Source organism: Gopherus flavomarginatus, chromosome 2 (assembly GCF_025201925.1).
Source record: "Gopherus flavomarginatus isolate rGopFla2 chromosome 2, rGopFla2.mat.asm, whole genome shotgun sequence".
Classification (NCBI taxonomy): domain Eukaryota; kingdom Metazoa; phylum Chordata; order Testudines; family Testudinidae; genus Gopherus; species Gopherus flavomarginatus.
The window spans coordinates 166,157,309-166,177,750 of record NC_066618.1 but is presented as its reverse complement, the minus strand read 5'-3'; the positions used below and the strand labels follow the sequence as shown (position 1 = coordinate 166,177,750).

Here is a 20,442-nt window from a genome sequence, read left to right as displayed (position 1 = left end):
TTACCTATCATTTTTGTTGGTGGTTCAGCCTTTTAATTTAAAAAAGAAAAAGCCTCCTCTGACTTTGACTCCCAAATACTAGGCACATTCTTGGACTGGTCCCTCGGAATGTATAGACCAGGGGTCGGCAACCTTTCAGAAGTGGTGTACCGAGTCTTCATTTATTCATTCAAATTTAAGGTTTCACATGCAAGTAATACATTTGAATGTTTTTAGAAGGTCTCTTTCTATAAGTCTATAATATAACTAAAGTATTGTTATATGTAAAGTAAATAAGGTTTTTAAAATGTTTAAGGTTCTTTTAAAATTAAATTAAAATGCAGAGCCCCCCCGGACCGGTGGCCAGGACCTGGGCAGTGTGAGTGCCACTGAAAATCACCTTGCATGCCACCTTTGGCACCTGTGCCATAGGTTGCCTACCCCAGTATAGACTGATGTCATTCTTGCCCTGTGTCAGCAGTAGTAAGCCTTTGTCCCAGTCCAGAGCACCATGGATTATAAAGCAGTTGAATGTGCATGTTGTTCTTCAGCACTGGCTCACAACGTTGTTATGTTATCTATTAGCTGGTGAAGTAGTCCAGGATTGCTCTATGATCCTCTGTGTTATCAGAAATCTTCAGTTAAAGCTGACTGGTGACTAACAGTTGCATACCACATGAGAGAATTCTGGAAATCACTATTAAAGAAATTGGACTGTAGGAGGCACAGCACTTTTGTTCTTAATGTGGCTTTTAATAAAAGGAAACCAGAAGCTAAAGAGTAAGTTCAGTGAATCTCAAATTCTTACTGAATCTAATCACAGCTTCATTTCGTCACTTACCTGTAAATAAGTAACTGCTATAGAGCTTACACTTAGAATACAGTATCCTCAGAGAAAAGCAGCACAAAGGCTGAGGTGCAGCTACAATTTTAAAAACCCTCAATGCCTATTCTTGAAAAACAGTCCAGTCTTATTTCCATAACTGTGTATGCATTTCAGAACTATAACTTCATTCACCAACTGCTTTCACTTGGATTCAGATGAATAATGATGGCCCTCCATTTGGCAAAGCAAGTCATCATATGTTTCAGTTCCATTGACTTTAATGAGACTTAAGCAGATGGTTTAAGCGTGCATTTCTAAGAGATATACCTATCTCCTAGAACTGGAAGGGACCTTGAAAGGTCATCAAGTCCAGCCTCCTTCACTAGCAGGACCAAGTACTGATTTTTACCCCAGATCCTTAAGTGGCCCCCTCAAGGATTGAACTCAAACCACTCAGCTATCCCTATTCAGTAAAGCACAAACATCTGCTTAGGTACTATACTGAATTGGGGCCTAACAAAAGCAAGAAACCAAAAGCTGAACTCGGAGGATACACAAGGCTCAGAGAGCGAGGCTTCCTCTCCCATCACTAAGCTTAACTCCATTTAAAATAATCATAACACATAAGAAATCCTCTGTCCATTTCTTGTTCACTCATTTCTAGGTTCAAATCATTCTGAAAAAAAGGGAAGTGTTCTCCCTCCTGATATGGCTACCAATTCCGTATCACTCCTCTTTCAGGCACTGTTCAGAGTGAGCCTTTTTGCTGCACAGGCACAAGGGTACAGAGGGGCAGGAGATGAGACTGACTTTGCAAGTCTCTTGGATTTGCACTCCCTGACTTCTTGATGAGCTTAGTGTCCTGTTCCATGTTGTCATCATTATGATGTCATCACCTTGAAAAGCAGTTTCAAAGTGTTCGCTAGCACTAAGTAACTTAATGGGCACTTCTGTTTTCTAGCCAGTCATAAGCCAGTATGTTTTAAAGCCCAGGATGTCTTCACCATGCTTCTGCACTTGAGAAACTCAGAGACGAATATCTTTCCCCCAATTAAAAAAACCTAAATAACACATAAAAAGGGAGTGGTTAGAGCACAGCACTGGGAGTTGGGATTTTTTGGGATCTATTCAAATTGTGCCCCAGCTCCCTAAGCCCTCTGCAAGCTTAAATAATGATAATATTCACCTTCCTCACAGGGAGCACTTATGAAGATTAATGTTGATAAGACACAAATGCCACACATTGTTAGTCTAAGCTGCATAACTCAATGAAGCAGGTAGTCTTATGTCCAATGAGGACTTTTATTTTGAAAATCATTTTTAGGGGACATTTCACCTTTTTGTAAGGTGAGTGTTAACACACAGGACTGGGAGGGGTTCACTGCAAAGAAAAAGATGTTGCGCTGAACAGCCCACATGGCGTAACTCCACAGCGTAGATGGCAGGTGCTCAGGAGAACATGGTCAAGCCCACAGTTAATTTAACAAAGTCAGAATGGTGCAAGATGCACAGGCAAAAGCTCAGACCTAAGAAGAAGTATAATGCCACCATCTTAAATCCTTGTTAGTCACAAGAAGTTTCAGCTCAGCTTTAACTCTTCATTTCTTTTGAGTGGTTGATATAATTAGTATTTAATTAGCTGATGGAAGAGAGCTTTTAAAGCCTATGGTCAGAGGGAACAAAAGTTATCTTTAATGATTATCTTTGAGAACTCATGAAGGACAGATGACATCCCAGAGGGTGAAAGGGCAAACATAATACTACCTTTAAAAAAGGGAACATAAGAGGCCCTGGGGAATTCTAGGCCAGTCAGCTTAACTTTGATACCTGGAAAGATACTGGAACAAATTATTAAACAACCAATTTATAAGGATAACAGTCAGCATGGATATGCCAAACAAAAGCATGGTACCCACCATCTAATTTCCTTCTTTAACAGGATTACTGGCCTAATGGATAAGCAATATAGGTGATACCTTGATTTTAGTAAAGCTTTTGACACAGTCCCCCCATGACATTCTCATAATGAAAATTAGGGAAATGTGGCCTAGGTGAAATTACCATAAGGTGGGTATATAACTGGTTGAAAGTCCATACTCAAAGAGTAGTTATCAGAGCTAAATACGGGAATAGGTTTCCGAGGGACATCATGGAATCCCCGTCACTGGAGACTTTTAAGTTAGGCAAACCCCTCTCAGGACTAGGTCTACTTGGTCCTGCTTCAGCACAGGGGCTGGACTTGATGACCTCAAGGTCCCTTCCATCCCTACATTTCTATGAAAAGTTGCTTGGCAAAGTTCTATTAATTTACATAAGGCACTAGCCTGTTCTGATCATTTTACTTCTAGCGAGGAGGCTGGAGGTTCCTCAGCCTGTACAATGACTGCGCTACCCTAGGTCACCAGAGAATTTCAGGAACAGGAGCTAAGCTGTGCCGTTAATTTTGTAAGGTTACAGCAAATGGAGTATTTTTCTGGTACAATTTTTGTCTAGCTAATTCCATCTTAGCAAAGAAGCCTTTTCCTTCCTGGAACTTTTGTACCCATACTCATGTTCTCTTTCAAAAACAAAGTTTCTGCTAAATCTTAGATTTCTTCTGTGAGCCTGAAGCAGTAATTTCTGGGAAAATTTTAAGCACATTATAGAGATGCAGCTAGGACCCAACAGCAATTGCACTAAGGATTTAACATTCCTAGCACCAGGGTATTTAAACTGTGCACTAAATTAAAGGAGCACAAATTCCCAGAACAAATAGGTGTTTCCTCTCTCTGCTCCTCCAGGGAAAATAATTAACTGTGACAGCAATGGCAGTTACTTGGCAAACTTCTCACACATTATATAAAAAAATATTCTGCCATGAAGCATGCAGGTTAGAGGAAGTGCTAGTGTAAGCCACACTCTTTCTAGGTGTGATGTTCTATCCTATCTAGTAGCACCAAGACCACTTGGAGAGAGATAAAATGAGTCTGCTCTACAACCTTAGCTAACATGCACTTTAGCTCATGCACTAAGCTTCAAAGGTCCCAGATCCGATCCCACCTGGTGACTGGGGTCTGTTGGTGTTACACTAGAATAACATTAATTCTCAGAAGCACTGGTAGCATCAACCATTGTTTAATTCATGAATGATGTACCATTACTTCCTGCAGACATTCAGTCCTTGTAACCAGATCTACCCCCTTATATTAGCATAGAACTGGAGGCTGCTTACAATATAGTGACGAACTAGAGCATAGCTTCTGCTCTTTGGAATCAGATTCAACTTTATATCCAAATCAGCGTTAGCTAGGCCTGGTTGGTCTCTGCCTGATAGGAGGCACTGATTGCTATTAAACACGGTCCTCCAATCCAAAACATTTATTGGCCCGGACTGATTACTCTGCTCTTCTGGAGTAGCCCAGAGTACATTTTCTAGACTGCCAACCACATGCATGATTATGAGGATGGATCCGAACGCTTGGAGAGGTGAGCTGACTCCAGCAGAATTCAGGTGCACTAAGAATGTAGAATCTGCAGACATACATCTTCCAACGCACTGACAGAGAATGCCAGGCTGGATGGCTTCAGGAAAATGGGGTCATTTTTCTAGGAGCAAAAGGCTAACGGGTTCACAAAACTGGTCTGCTCCAAGCCATCTCAAAAGTAGCACCAACCACCTTTCAACATCATGAATATCACCATTTCTATGTCACTTGCTGCCTTGTCTTATGAGGATCTGCTGCAAGGACAGAATTCCAGGTATGGTGCTTTGGTTATAACAGGTTCCATTTATAGTTTCACACAAACTTTAAAGAAAGTCACTTCCAACTTCTTATCTTTAAAATTATTTTTAAAACTTGCCAGTTTCTCTTATCATACACAGTAATGACTACTTAATTTCAGATGTGGTAGCCCCCCTGGTTAAAGGCAGATGTTTTACGTCTCCCCTCCACAGTGCACTGTACAGAACCACCAGTTATGCAGATTATAGTGGAATACAAAACTGCATTATGTGAAAGGACATTACAATTAAAAAGTGGATTTTCACCCCAATTTGCCATGAAAAAATCATTTCCAAATGTTTCACTTGCTAGGATCATTCTGCCATCTCTCATTTGCACCACTGCCTTCTTAGAGGCGGAATTCAAAAGCTCCCAATTGTGTTCTTTATTACCGCTCCCCCACATAAAACATCACTGAATAGCTCTTCACTATATAAAAGAAAACAGTGTGAAGTTGCCATATTGACTCATTGCTAATATGGTGTCTTCCACTAATACTTCAAGACAGTTCTACAGCGTGCACCAAAAAGACACAGAACAATACACAACAATCTCAATGACTAGAGTGATGAAGCTGTAAATAATACCCAAGAATAGTAGTCCAAGAGCCTGAAGTCTTGTACTTGCTGTGTGTTACAATGTCTTTGTAACTAACAGAAATTCCAGCTGTTTAAGAAGCCATGGGGCAGCAGGTGGCATCTACAGACACACATTTGGCCTAGTACAGAAAAGTCTGTTCCATACAACGGTTTCCTCTCCTGCTGATGAAAAGCACGTAGACACCCACAGAGGCAAAAGCACTTTGTTTGGCAATGTCAGAATTCCATAGCTGTCTGTACATTCATTGGCCTGGAACAACAACCTGAAAATTCAGGACTGATGTTTCAATCCTTCCTTCATTCGTCCACAGCCAAGTTATCATTTGTTGGGTTTAAAAAAAAAATTAAAGTATAGTCAGACGTTATTGCTTTTCATGGTCAACAGTAGTTAGAAGCAGGCTGAAAATTAAGCCTAACCAGAGCGCTTTTGTATGTCCATAGCAGGCCTTGAGTTGTTACCATTTGTCTTTCACAATCCCTTTTTTTCCAGTTTTTCCAGTATGGCCTGGATTCTATGAACAGCCTCCTTCCTAGCCTGTCGAACATTGTCCTGGCCATGAGTCTCTATGGAATCCAGTTCCAACAGCTCCTTGGTCAGCATTTCCTCCAGGAGCCGGTATGCTTTGTCTGTTTTTTTTCCTACAAATTCATCCACCTCTTGCTCCAACTGCTCAACCTCCTCCATAACTTGCATAACTCTTTGAATCCCTGGCTGAATTCCCAGGGAGTTTGACAAAGGCTGGTCGCTGGGTTTAAAACCTGCATCCTGGTTCAAAGGTGGTTTCCTAGGTACATTATTATACATTTGGGGCTGTGCGCTGTATTGCACTTTGGGATTGAAATGGGATGGTCTGGTGTTGAATTGAGTTGACTTATGATCATTCATAGTCCCAGAGGGCTGCTGATTGACTTCTGGAAAGTAGTTGTTGTGGTTTGCTCCTTGGTCTGGTTTGTCATAAGTAGCATCCTAAATCAGAAACAAGCAGAGGTTTCAAAATTTGTTTCCTTCAACACCAGTTTTCTTATCCCACATCCTGCATCAAAGAGGGAATGCAAGCAGATCTCTGAGCAGCAGGGCCAGTCTGCCTCCCTGCTCATTTGGAAGATGTGCATGCCCAGGATGGCAGTGCAAAAAGGGTTCAGGCAATGGAAGTACTAAGGATGAGGCCTGCACTTTGAGACTGTCATCCATCATGATGTCATAATATACGGTGACCTAATAACATGAAACTCGCATAACTTTCTTACATAAGCATTGCTGCCCATAAACAAGCCCAAAAAGGAATGCTCAAAGACAGCTACTGCTCAAGTCTTTGACCTATTTAAGAACAAACTAGTTAGAGGAACTACATCTGGTTCACAAAACTCTGTCTGCAGAATGACAATGCGACAGCTGTGAAACAGGCCATAGTCGGGTCAGGATTATGCTGCTACAGCTATGTTTAACAATGATATTTGCTAGCAGGATTCTAGCACAATTCCTCTGGTAAGTGTGGATGTATTTCAGAGGATCATGAGAGATACTCTGTTTCCAGGGAGCGTATTACACAATTTTATAACTATTCTCAGATGACAAATTCATGGCCATGCTATTCAAAAAATCCACATTAGAACCTTGCTAGCAAGTACTTTGTCAACATAGTTGTACCTTCCAGAGATCTGATCCTGGTGTGGCCAGGGCCTCTAACTGTAAAGAGGAGAATGGTGAGACTAGGAAGGAACAGAATCTGTTATTCCCACAACATTAATTTTTAGCGAAGTCTCTAGTAAAGGATTCCTGTGCCCAGGAGTTCACTTGGACAGGAACACAGCAATTGCGTGTCGATCAGGACAGGTCCTTCTAGCCCAGTCTCCCAGTGACCAGTACCAGATGCTTCAGAGGAAAATGCAAGAAACCTTGCAGCAGGCAGATATGGGATAATGTGCCTCCCATAAAGGTCTCATCCTAATCCCTGCTAATGAGAGACCATTTTAAAACCTGGAGCATGAGATCAGATATCCCCTCCAATACCTCCTTTTAGTTTTTTGCATTAAGTATAACTCTGAAAATTCTTTATGGATATTTAAGTTAACGGATCTAAAAGAGGATTATGAGAATTCCTAGTTTTTATTCGTTTGTTTCTATGTAGTATGAACTCATTACTTTAACAGAGGGGGAAAAGGTGAATGCACTTCAAAGAGATGAAAAATACATGTGTTTTTCAGGGAGGCAGTGTAATCTAGTGGTCTGATGACACAGACCGCCAGTCAGAGAGCTCATCCTGACTGACAGACTCACTCTACAATTATTTAGCATTGTACAGCATTCTGAAGTTGTAAAAGCAGTACATAAATACCAAACAGTATTGGATTTCCAAGCAAGATCTCTTCTTCCTTGCGCCAGCAGGAGCTAGAAGCACTGTAAAAGGAGCAGGCTTAGCTTCTGGGGAAGGGGTTTTTGCACCGCTGTGCAGTAACCCACATGGCTGAGTTAAGATAGGCACCAGTAAGTGTCAAAGAATCTTGAAAGCATTAAATCTGTACCTTTGTGTCATGAGCTGGAGGATGATGAGAAGGAGCTCCATTGCCAGGCCAGGATGGAGATGATTCTGAAATAAATGGACTTCCTTGGGGTGTTGAAGCAGCAGGCCAGGCATAACGTGGCTGCATTCCATAGATGCCAGAGGAAGCCCATGATTCATCCTGGGGTCTTGGTTGTGGTGGTGGCCCTTGCTGTGGAATGCCAGGGTTGCTATCCCCTCCATATGGATAGTGCGGGACAGGCATACCTGGGGTCTGCAGGAAGAGGGAAATGAACGTAGTACCTTCAAAGTCATGTTCACTCAGCCATTGAAAATACGTGTTGATGTGCTTCTCCACTCCTACTAAACACTCCTTGTTAAGAGCCACAAAGACCAGCTACCTTGGCTCTGCCATCTCAGCCTATTAATTCTGAGTCCTAGGCCAAGGGAATGGTTACACATCTTTATAAGAGTGGGCATGGTTGGCTCTCTTGGCCATTTATGTAGTTTAGCTGCAATCTAAGTCAGCACAGTGTCAGTCAAAATACTGGGCTGTGTTGCAAGAGATGAGAGACCTGGGGCATGAGATGAGCCTTGGGATAAACATTTCCTGTGCTGGAGCCAGGAGCAGCAGCTAAGTAGTGCACTTCTAGGGCTCAGACCTGAATGGCTGGTAGCTGGAGGGGCAGGCTGCCCTTAGGCAAGCATATGCCAACCTTTGCTCCAGAAGGGCTATATCCAATACTGAGCTGGGTTGTACTCACATCACCTCCAAGCACATTCCCAAAGGAAGCAGGTATTTCTTGTACTAGCTTCCTTACCGGTGGTGGGGAGTATCCTGGGGCCTGCCTCCTGAGAGAGGGACCTTCCGGAGGGCAGTCTGGTGGGGGATAATGCCAATGCGAGGCTGGCGATGGCGGTCGGTACATGCTCGGAGACTCTGCCGGGTAGGAGGCCCGAGGGTGACCAGAAGAATAGTAAGTGTTTGACTGTGGCAGATTAGCATAGTGTGGTGCAGCCCCAGGGGCGCCATAGGCTCCATTTGTGTAGGGAGACTCCAGTCCCTGAAAAACAAGCAGAGAACATATTTGAGAGATGGGCACAGACTGAATGTGGGAGGGGCTGCGAGCACTTTGGAGGACAGGATTAGAATGCCAATTTGTCAAGATCACTTTGAAAACTGGTCTGAAGTAAGTAAGATAAAATTCAGTGTAGAGAAGTGCAAAGGACTGCACCTAGGAAGGAAAAAATGAAATGCAGAAATACAAGACGGAGAATAACTGAGTAGGCTGCAATACTGCTGAAAAGGATCCGGGGGTTACAGTGGGTCACAAATGGAATATGAGTCAACAATGTGATGCTGTTGTGAACAAGGCAAGTATCATTTGGGGATGTATTAACAGGAATGTTGGATGTAAGACATGGAAGGGAATTGTTCTGCTTTACTCAACACTGTCAGAAAACTCAGCCAGAAAACTGTGTCCAGTTTTGGACCCCACACTTTAGGAAAGATGTAAACAAACTGGAGCAGTCCAGAGGGCAGCAATAAAAATGATAAAAGGTTTAGAAAACCTGATCTCTGAGGAAAGGTTGAAACAATTGGGCGTATTTCATTTTCAGAAGGCTGAGGGAGGATATGCTAAGTCTTCAGATATGTGAAAGGCCATTACGAAGAGGACAACATGCAATTGTTTTCCATGTCCATCAAGGGAAGGACAAGAAGTAAGGGGCTTAATTTGCAGCAAGGGAGATGTAGGTTGGATATTAGGAAAACATTTCTAACCAAGCATTACGTACTAGAAATAGGTTGAAAGGGACGTTGTGGAATCCCCATCATTGTCTAACCTGTCCTCAAACTCCCAACCCCCTGTCTAGGTATACAGAAAGACAGGAGGCTGGGGGGGATAGACCATTAGACAACTTCCTGAGGGCCCTTCCAGCCCTCCATTTCTGTGATTCTATGAGTGGCCAAAGGCTCTAAGGTCTCAAATAGGAGCGGCAACAGAGCTGTGTAGGCGAAGAGTGGAATAGGTTTTAGGCAACTGTAAAATAGGGATTTTCGCCTCAAATCAGGAAATTCAGAGTTATGGTTTCCACAGCAACGGTGCACAAACCAGTATGGAATATTAATACTGTTGCTGTGGGAACCATAATTCTTTCCTCACTTGAGTGATTAAAGTTTTACCATTGAAGTAGGAGAGGGGGTTTGCATTTGAAAATTAGTGGGTTGTTGAAAAAAAAATCTAGGGTAGAAATTTAATTGTCTTCCTCTTAGCATGTCTTATTATCAAACATTACAGAGATTCCAATGAGAGGCTGACAAGAATGCTTTACAAACATTAAGCCTCTCCACCACCCCTGTAAGGCAGGTCAACACTACTTAAACTGTCGGGTGCTGCTCAGCACGCTACTTCTGGTCCCTACCTTGTGCCCTAGTATACTGATTAGCCCTCTACAAGCTTATCCACATCACTGTTTCTGGTACTCCATGGCCCTAGAATCCCTGGAAAAGGTTGATTTCTATCACCCTGCAACCAAAGAGGTCAATCTCCTTTCCATTTCAACAGACCCTGATGACAGAATACCCCTTAGCACCAACAGCCCTCTTCCCTCCGCAACCCCCTCTCTAGTTCTCATGATCCCTGCCTTTATACCACACTTACAGCCAGTGAAGGATTTGCAACTACTACCCCACATCCTGATTTTCTGAACAACCACCACCTCTCCACATATTTATCAGTTTCAAAAAAGTTCCACACGCCTTTCCAGTTTTTGCTTCCACTTCCTGGTTGAACTGGCCATCAGCACTGATTGTCTATCTCAGAAGCATGCTTGTTGTCATGCTGTATTGTCATGTCAATCACAGAAGGACCATGATTACTGACTCTCCACATTTGACACTGATATTGGATTTGGAAAAGTAAGGAGATTCACATAAGAACCAAGACAAAGTTATACAATGTCATTGTGATACTCACAAGGTTATATTCTTCAGAAACTTGGCAACAGGAACCTTAATGCATTACATAAGAGTTGCTTACAGAGAGTACTTGGTGTCCACTGGTGGGATAAAGTAAGTAATGCTGATGTGTTACAAAGGACTGGCCAACGGACAGTAGGGACAATGATTTGAGAAATAAGGCTGAAGGTGTTTGGGTATGTTGTACAGATGTGAAAAGACATGGGCTGTCAAGCGATGGAAAAAATTAATCGCGATTTATCACACGATTATACAATAGAATACCACTTATTTAAATATTTTTGGATGTTTTCTACATTTTCAAATATATTGATTTCAATTACAACACAGAATACAAAGTGTACAGTGCTCACTTTATTTTTGATTATAAATGTTTGCACTGTAAAAAACAAAAAAGATAGTATATATCAATTCACCTAATACAAGTACTGTAGTGTAATCTCTTTATCATGAAAGTTGAGCTTACAAATGTAGAATTATGTACCAAAAAAACTGCATTAAAAAATAAAACAATGTAAAATTTTAGAGCCTGCAAGTCCATTCAGTCCTACTTCTTGTTCAGCCGATCGCTCAAACAAGTTTGAGATAATGCTGCCTGTTTCTTGTTTACAATGTAACCTGAAAGTGAGAACAGGTGTTCATATGGCACTGTTGTAGGCAGTGTTTCAAGATATTTACATGCCAGATGCGCTAAAGATTCACATGTCCCTTCATGCTTCAACCACCATTCCAGGGGCCATATATCCATGCTGATGACGGGTTCTGCTCGATAACAATCCGAGCAGTGCGGACCAACGCATGTTCATTTTCATCATCTGAGTCAGATGCCACCAGCAGAAGGTTGATTTTCTTTTTTGATGGTTCAGGTTCTGTAGTTTCTATAGCGGAGTGATGCTCTTTTAAGACTTCTGAAAGCATGCTCCACACCTCATCCCTCTCAGATTTTGGAAGGCACTTCTGATTCTTATACCTTGGGTTGAGTGATGTAACTATCTTTAGAAATCTCACATTGGTACCTTCTTTGCGTTTTGTCAAATCTGCAGTGAAAGTGTTCTTAAAATGAACAACATGTGCTGGGTCATCATCCGAGACTGCTTTAACATGAAATATATGGCAGAAAGTGGGTAAAACAGAGCAGGGGACATACAATTCTCTCCCAAAGAGTTCAGTCACAAATTTAATTAATGCATTATTTTTTTAATGTGCATCATCAGCATGAAAGCACGTCCTCTGGAATGGTGGCCAAAGCATGAAAGATCATACAAATGCTTAGCATATCTGGCACTTGCAATGCCGGCTGCAAAAGTGCAATGCAAATGCCTGTTCTCACTTTCTGGTGACATCATAAAGAAGAAGAGGGCAGCATTCTCTCTTGTAAATGTAAAAAAATGTGTTTGTTTTGGAGATTGGCTGAACAAGAAGTAGGACTGAGTGGACTTGTAGGCTCTGAAGTTTTACATTGTTTTATTTTTGAGTGCAGTTATGTAACAAAAAAAAATCTACTTTTGTAAGTTGCACTTTCACGATAGAGATTGCACTATAGTATTAGTATGAGGTGAATTAAATTTTTACAGTGCAAATATTTGTAATAAAAAATATAGACTTTGATTTCAATTACAACACAGAATACAATATATATGAAAATGTAGAAAAACATCCAAAATATTTAATAAATTTCAATTGGTATTCTATTGTATAAAACAGTGCAATTAAAACTGCGATTAATCTTTTTAATCAAGATTAATTTTTTTGAGCTAATCGTGTGAGTTAACTGTGATTGACAACCCTAGAAAAAAACATATTCCTAGATAAGCCCTTGACTGGACACCACTTGGTGGAAGATGGAAAAGAGGACAGCAGATGACATAGAAGAAAACTATTGACATGGATGTTGCTCTCATAGAACAGACTACAATGGAGCAAGAAATGTGGCAACCCTGGGTTGCCTCATGTGTCACAGGGATAGGAGCATCTAAGCCAATCCCCACCCCTCCATCCACAGTGCAGCACATGCTCAGGGCCGCGGTAAGCTATGTGACCATATGTGCAAGCTGCCCAGTTTCTCTTCAGAAAGTGCATTTGTGGTCCTTGAAGTCATAATCCCACTCCCTGCTTTTCCAGCCCTACATTTCTCCCTCACAGAACATTCTGGAGACTTTACCAGTGTTGAGCACTGAGCATGCTCCTTTATGGCCAGGAAGTACTCTGCCAAGGACACAGCTTTACTCCCAGTGTCTGGCCTGTTCTTCCTAACCCATGTCTGAACATCATGTGGGAGGATCTCCAGGAACTGCTCTGTGATTAGCATGTCAGCAATCAGTGCTGCACTCTTGCTTTTGGGCTGGATCCACTTGTGGCACAGCTCGGATAATTGAGCATAAGCCTCCTGGGGTCCCTCTGCCTCCTGGAATCTGAACTCCCTAAACCTGTACCGACACATTTCTGCACAGTCCTCAGTCCCACTTACATCACTGCAATGAGTCTCTTGGACTTGCCTTGGGAGACACGGACTCATACATAGGGGCCACTGGTCTTTCAGCCACCAATACATCCTCTGAATGTGTATCCAGAATGAGCATGATGACTCTATGTGGTCTGGAGACGTTACGTGAGGGGGGAGTGCTTCTCCAGGTTTGATCTGGGAGCTCAGAGCCGACTTGTTAGCTCTCTTTTCCAACACCAGGAGAAATTGCTGAAATTTTGTTTCTGCCTCCTCCCACCTTTTCTCTGCCTCCTTGCGCCTCCTCTCCCGTTCCAGAAGCTGGAGGAGGAGGCACTTCACCAGATCCTCTCTTTCCTGAGAGCCTGTATCCTGTTTTGAGTGTGAGCAAGCAGCTGCAACACCCTGGATCAGACTGTCTCCTCCAACATCCCTATCTACATGCAGTGGAGAGGATTCAAAACCTTTCAGTGAGTCTTCTCCTTCCATCACCACCACCTCTTCTCCTGGCTGCGGAGCTGTGGCCATGTCCCTCTCCAGTGGATGATCTTATTCCATCATCACTACTTCCCCCTGTCGTGGACAGTCTCCCTGCTTTACCTCTTCCAGGTGCAGCAGGTGCTGTGCTGCAGCACCTTCCAACTTGCCTTTGCTCTTCAGCCCTGCATCCTCAAGTACATCTCTCTCAGCTAGCTTTTTTGGGGGGCACCTTCCCCCTCAATCTGGCATTTTTCCTATAGTAATTGTGTATTTTCTCTTACCCAGAGAAAGGGATGGTATACTCTGCCCTCGCTGTTATATGCAAGTTTCTTTCAGCCCTCAAAATGGGCTGTCTTGGCTTCAAGTTTCTCTGACCCAAATTGGAGTTTTGGCAACTTGTAGCTGTTTTTGGAGTGCCCACAGTCGGTGGTCACAGGGGCCTTTAAAATCATGCTGGGAGCCTTCAGCCTTGAAATCTCTCCCTGGTCTTACTACATACATCTTGGTCAGATGCAACATGCATATGTAATAATGGTGGTCAGTGACACACACCAAGGCTCTTAGCAACGAAGCACAGGAAGCAATGACAGAGGGACTGGAATGTAGTGACATCCACATGACAGTTGGAGACGGTCAGTTTTGTTCTGACCAGGTAAACTGGTAGAAGAGTCTGGTATAGGACTAAGATGTGGGAGGCTAAAGTTACTGTCTGTGGAAAAGCAGTGTTTATAACCTAACCCCTCTCTGTACCTAAATCTGCTACACTGAAAAAAACATTTGTTAGTTTTGTCTCATCGTCACAGTATATTTCGTCTTTAGAGGAAGAGAGGGCCACAGCGGTCACAGCAATAGAACTTTAAGAAGTTGCTGACTTTATAATGGTTACATTCTCAAGACAAAAATTTGAATAAATTAAGATTATTTTGGAGGGGAGAATAAACTAATAACCTTAACTATGCTTTAGCAAAATTTTGTTTGGAAACATCCATGCAACTTAGATACTAAATATCTTAAAGCATGTGATCTGGTGAATTAATATTTACTGATGTGGCTAGAACACAATGAGGTCCTGGTCTCTGACTCAGGCTCCTTGGCACTACTATAATACCAATAATAAATAATACTAACATCCCAAGAAGAGCGAGTCATGGGACCGGAGAGCAGAGAAAAAGTACTGTGCTCTGTCAGTTCCTTTTCTTCTGCAGGCAAGTGGGAGTACAATGAATAGTGCTTGACCTCTACCGAGGATTAGACTATTCTTTTTACAGATTATCAGTGTCTCTGTTGGTAAATTTGCTGGGCAGGCATTTCTCTACCTACACAACTGGGGCCTTTTATTTTGTTAATCTCTTTAAAAAAAGAGGAAAGTCAGAGGAGTCGTTCTCAAGCACTAAATTCCCATCCTCTTCCCCTCCATTGGAGAATGCATTGAGTTCCTAGATTGCGCTGGCTGTAATCCAACTAGCAGCTGGGACCAGACTCTTTCCCTACATGCACAACACATATGCATTCCCAATCGTGAGGTTTGCTAAACACTTTCCATAATCTCATGCCTAATGCAAGTCCTGTCATTTATAATGACTACAGCTGGCTGACATTTTTCAAACAATTTATCCCAATTAAAAAAAAATGGCCTATTTGAAGAGGGAATTTTTTGCAAAAAATTCTCTTAGTTGGAAGAAAAAATTAACTGTTTTTCATTTTGTTTTTCCTATCCTCACCCTTTTCCATTTTGCCAATGAATAAGGAAGGTGGGGAGGAAATTGCTATCCATTTTTTTTTAAAATGTTGAATAAATGAAGTTGCTCCTTTTCAAAAGCTAGGAATTAAAACGACACATTTTCTGAAAAAATGTTTGTCATCTTTTAATAGTGCTAATACTGACTTTGCCTATGAATAAGTGTTATTATTCCAATATTCCTCATTAGAAATATGTCTTATTTGTAGTGCATTAAGCATCACGAGGCCCATTGTGCGAGGCACTACTCACTCACACTTGCCATTGCATTTATACTATTTCCAAGTAGCAACCATTTGAACTGTGCTTATCCAAAGATTCAAGTTGCTTTTCCTACATGGCTTGTGTTTTTACAGATTTTACTGTACATCCAAGTTCATCCAAGGAACATGAATCACACCTTATCCATAGTCACTGGGGTGAGGACGTTAGTCTTCCCAAAACAAAAAAAAGCTCTTTCCTCTTCAACAAAATAAAAATTGCACTAACACTGTCAGATAAGAAACATGGTCGCACTGGTTCTTAAAAAAGAAGTGTTAAGTCCTTAGAGAATGACTGCTCCAAGCACAATCATGATGGGAATCCAAATTCATATTGTAACACGAACCCTAGCGCATCTTATCCTACAGGAGCATAAGATGAGATTTTACTGTTATACTTTAAGCAGATGAGTTGCAAGTGCGAAACCCTAAAGCAGCACGTGCTTTGTAATTAGCTAAATAACATTTTCCAATGAGAGGAGTGTTCAAAAAGAACATACCAGATTGATATTGTACAGAGTAGGGCTTTATAAACAGGGTCTCCAGCCTTACCAATGTTGTATCTGCTTTAGTGGCAAGATCAGAGCTAATTTCCAGCTGGCAGGATAAAGAAACCAGAAGAATTTACTCAGTACCAGGGGGCAAGAATTCCAGATATGAATCAAGGATGGGCAGGGAGAGAAGGACAAGGAAAAGTCTACTCTGCCCACAGCTTTCAGGAGTTTCCAGGGTGATCTAATGGTTAGGGCAGAGGAGTGGATTCTACTCCTACTTCCATCACTGACGCAGTGTGTGACTGCAGGCAAATCACTTTGTCTGTCTGTTCCTCGGTTTCCCTATTTATAAAACAGAATAGAAACCTGCCTAACACATGACTGTTTTAAGAGTCAATAAAGCATTTTGGGATCTTTGACTGAAAAACACTAGAAGAGTCATTTGGGATTATTAATTTAGTTGGACCACTGATATAAAAATTACCCAAAATTACTGTCAGTTCATTGGCAACAGGACACAGTGCATTTCATATCAAGCAGCTGGAAGTCACCAACACTGACAGCGAAGGAGATTAATACATTTGCACTGAGCTTCAACAATTAGCTAAAGAGTTTCAGGCATGGATGCTAAAGTAGCTTAAAGTTTCAATTTCCAATTTAAACCCAATTTAATATTTTCGCATCAGTGTGTGGGATTTCCTCAGGCTAATGCAGCCAGGAGAAAGGGGCAAAGGAACCAAGTGTTTAGGAATATCGCCTACATGGGATTCTTGGGTCCTTTCTTTTCAAGGGAAGCCAGCCCTTTAGTACTGGGGTACTGGCTTGAACCTCACCCCAACAAAACAAACTTTTCAGTTGCAAAAGAAACAAGAGGAGAAGAGTTGCCCTTCTACTATACCTGGCTTTGTAACTCAGGTCCAGCAGGGTACGGACTTGGGTAGGGGGCTCTAGGTTGCACCGCAGAGTTCCAGTAGTTGGAACCATATCCAGGATAAGGAGGCTGCTCCTAAGAAGGAAAATAAAACAACTCGTTTTTTGATAGCAATGGTCACAGTCCAAGGGCAACTGCACCTTTATTCCTCCTCCATGATCCAACAAGGGCCCCTGCTCTCAGACATCTGGCTCCCCAGCCATCACCTCTCTTGAGCAGAGACACACGTCTGTCCCCCCTTACTTCCAGGCTGCACAGATCCCTGCCTACACTGTGATTTCCCCAGCAAAGTCAGACTGCCTAAGCAAGCCTGCTTTACTTTTCTCCTCAGAGGCTACAAACAGTGTAACTGCCCAAAATGAAGCTACCACACAGCTGTAAGCAAGCAGATTTTATTCTTAAGGTAAAAATCATTACAGAGAAAAGATATAAAAACAATAAAAATACCTACATGCATTCTAATAAGCTTACCAGAGATGTCCCCCTAACTCCAACAAGGCTTCTGGCAGATGAACAGTCCTTCCAACCCCATGACAGGAGTTCTTCTGTGGCCACAAGTTCATAACAGCTTTTGCTCAGAACAAGCGCACCCCCCTTTCCCCGCCTGCAAATCTGAGAGTCAGTCTTGTATCCAGTTTGGGATTCTGAGCTTGTCCTCATGTAACAGGTGATCAGCAGACAATGCACTTCTTCTTAGGGCCAGCTTCTAAAAATTGGGTGAGAAGGCACCTTCCCCTCCTCCCAGGTATTTCCCAGCAAGCCCACTTAATTTGGTTTGTCTAGCACACCGTTCCAAAGAGTCCTCTGAAGCTCATAGCACTTCCCAGGGTTTACATTAATCCTGTCCCCCCACGAAAGAAGCTGCATATAATCCCACAATAATATTGTACATAAACTTTAGCATTTTTTATACAATCAACTCCTAGGATACTTAAACTTCATTTAAGTGAGGTTTGCCCAGGAAATTGCCATATCCGTCACAATAATGAATAGAAGTCTCCCCATTAGGGAAAGAATGGGGAAAAGTTTATTCCAGTGGATAACGAGGAACAGCAGCCCAAGCTCATTACAGATACAGTGGCCACAAACAGCCACAAGAACTCACGCTGCCCATTTGCTATCAGTGATGCACAGATGCAGTGAACTCTTCAGCATGAATATGCTCCTCTTGGAATGTGCTCACTGACATTCATGCTAGGTACTGCTGCAAACAACACTTTTATACCCCTCCCCCCTGCCGTCCTTGCCTTTGCTATATTCAAGCTTAAGGGGTGCCTTTCATTGTGAGAGCTGGCTGCTGGCAGCCAGGATCAGCCTGACATCAGGAATTGATGTGGAACACTGACAAGCCTTGCTCTGAGCTGTACACAGCAACACAGCCACTGCTGCAATCTTCATTTCCAAGAACTTGGTTGTGCTTAGGGTGAATCAGACTGTTCACATCTTACTGTGACAATAAAGCTAGGAAATTGTTCCTATCTGACACCCTTTTCAGCACTGGACTGTAATCCGCAGTCCTTCTCTAGCACCTTCCATCAGGGGATCTTAAATTGCCTTACTAAACAAATTAGCTTCACAGTTCTCCTGGAAAGAAGTTACTCCTCTAATTGTACAGGATACAATGAGATTGCCAACCTGCTTTGTTCCTCTGAGCTCATATTGTGGGGTTCTGTACAGAGAAAGGAATTGAAAGAGACACAACTCCTTTCTAAAAGCATGTTTTAACATGTCTTCAAGCAAGCTCTGCTCTCAGCATACCTCTCACAGCTTACAGGAGGACAAGCTCCCAAGCTTGTGATCCCCAACGGTCAGACCAGGGCAGGGTGCTGGCAGCATGCAATTTACAGAAGTTGGATGCTCTGGGTAATTTCACTTTTGACCATGAATAAAACCTTGCGTGTTCTAAACTCTAAAGTAGATGAATTAACCTTTGTAGTCCAACAAGCAGTGTCAACTCTAGAAACCACCATTTGATCCACTGGTTCCATGTTGCTTAGGATAGGAAAATTCAGCTCTCATTCTGTTTTTCTGATGTCTTTTTCCTTTCTATGGTTCTTCCTGTCCAAAGTCACATAAAGAGTGAGTTACCGGATCCCACTACCCGGGATCGTGCCAATGCACCAGCCATACTTCATCACCCCTTTGCCTGCCTGAAGGATTCTGAGATGATATGTACTTGGCTACCATCACAGTGATGTCTAGACCCACATACTTTAGGAGAGAGACTCTCTTTAGCCTGGTGACCCACCTGCTAAAAGGACCAAATTAAAATACATCTGCAGTCTGTTACCTCTTTGCCTTGAACTGCATGAAAAATGAGTTGTTTAGGGGACAAGGTTAGTGACGGGAGGGGATGAGTGCAGCCTTAGGAAAGAGCACATGATCCGCATTCATGCATACCCATTGCCCCATAGGCGTGAAAAGTGGTAGCACTAGAACTAGCAGAAGATTAGACAATGTCTAATAAAAAAATGCAAAGGGAATTCATAGATATGTTGCAGTGCTGGGAATCATAGAATATCAGGGTTGGACCTCAGGAGGTCATCTAGTCCAACCCCTGCTCAAAGCAGGACCAATCCCCAACTAAATCAAGGAAGGAAAAGCCTGTCTGAACAGTATGCTGTTTGTAACTCTAACATACACTATAAGGGCCTGAAAGTATATTAAGATGTCACCTATTTTCAAATCATCACACAATGTAATTACAAGCTTTTCCAGGCTTCCTGCCACTCCAGACTAGCTGCCAAAACCAGAATTCCTCCCTCTCTGGGTTTTGAGGTGGCATGACACAGAAGTGCTTTCCAGTAGCTGTAGGCTCAAGACTCTAACTTAGTGCACCAGTGTGACTGTGGCAAGCTGGCCTTAAGGGCGAGTAGATGCAGAGTCGGCTTGAGTACAGAGAAACAGCAAGAGAAATGCGTAATCAATTAGAGTAGTTCAAAGGATTCAGGAACACAGCAGCAATTTAGCTTAACTGCACATCGGAGCAGTCGTCTCTCCTGCACCAGGCTAGTGACAGACCACAACACTTGGGACATCTGCACCCCAGAATCCTTCCCCAGCTCCCTTCAAGAGTGCTCACAAGGGACACCCACACCCCTGGTCTCTAGGGCAGGACCATGCCTGGGGATGCCCCCAGACACGCTCCCCTCCCAGCCTCTGGGCAGGACCGACCCCCAGATTTCGCTCCACTCCCCAGGGGGTCGCAGTTACCTGGGGGCCGCCGCCCCGGCCGGACCGCTCCCAGCCGCTCCCCCCGCCGGGGCAGTAGCTGTCCCCGGGCCAGGCCGGCCCCGGGCCAGCCCCGCGGTGCTGCGGGCACGCCCGGGGCTCCATGCCCCACGGGCTCGGGGGCGGCTCCGGCTCCGGCCGAGCCCGCTCCGCCTCCGGCCCGTAGAGCAGCCGCCGCAGGGCAGACATTACCAGCTCGCTGCCACGCTACCGCGCCTGCGC

The 20,442-nt window shown here is 43.1% G+C and overlaps 1 protein-coding gene across 2 annotated transcripts; it reads right to left on the bottom strand.

Annotated features, from left to right (window-relative positions):
• Positions 1 to 2,086: 2,086 nt before the first annotated feature.
• Positions 2,087 to 20,424, bottom strand: BAG4 (BAG cochaperone 4). Of its 2 annotated transcripts, none has more exons than XM_050940116.1 (5): positions 20,203 to 20,424; positions 16,957 to 17,064; positions 8,488 to 8,730; positions 7,689 to 7,940; positions 2,087 to 6,132 (listed from the first exon to the last, which is right to left on the bottom strand). In XM_050940116.1, exons 1-5 carry the CDS (start codon positions 20,407 to 20,409, stop codon positions 5,635 to 5,637), a joined length of 1,308 nt encoding a protein of 435 aa, XP_050796073.1. In that variant the 5' UTR covers positions 20,410 to 20,424; the 3' UTR covers positions 2,087 to 5,634. The 2 variants fall into 2 exon arrangements, with proteins under 2 accessions (XP_050796073.1, XP_050796074.1); XM_050940117.1 differs by lacking the exon at positions 20,203 to 20,424 and adding an exon at positions 17,461 to 20,147.
• Between the last annotated feature and the right edge of the window lie 18 nt (positions 20,425 to 20,442).

Excerpts from the sequence above, each read along its gene's own strand:
- BAG4 (XM_050940116.1), bottom strand. The coding sequence starts at position 20,409 with ATGTCTGCCCTGCGGCGGCTGCTCTACGGGCCGGAGGCGGAGCGGGCT. Across the intron at positions 8,731-16,956 it reads GACCTGAGTTACAAAGCCAG|GGACTGGAGTCTCCCTACAC; the intron begins GTATAGTAGAAG and ends CTTGTTTTTCAG. Across the intron at positions 7,941-8,487 it reads CAGGATACTCCCCACCACCG|ACCCCAGGTATGCCTGTCCC; the intron begins GTAAGGAAGCTA and ends CTCTTCCTGCAG.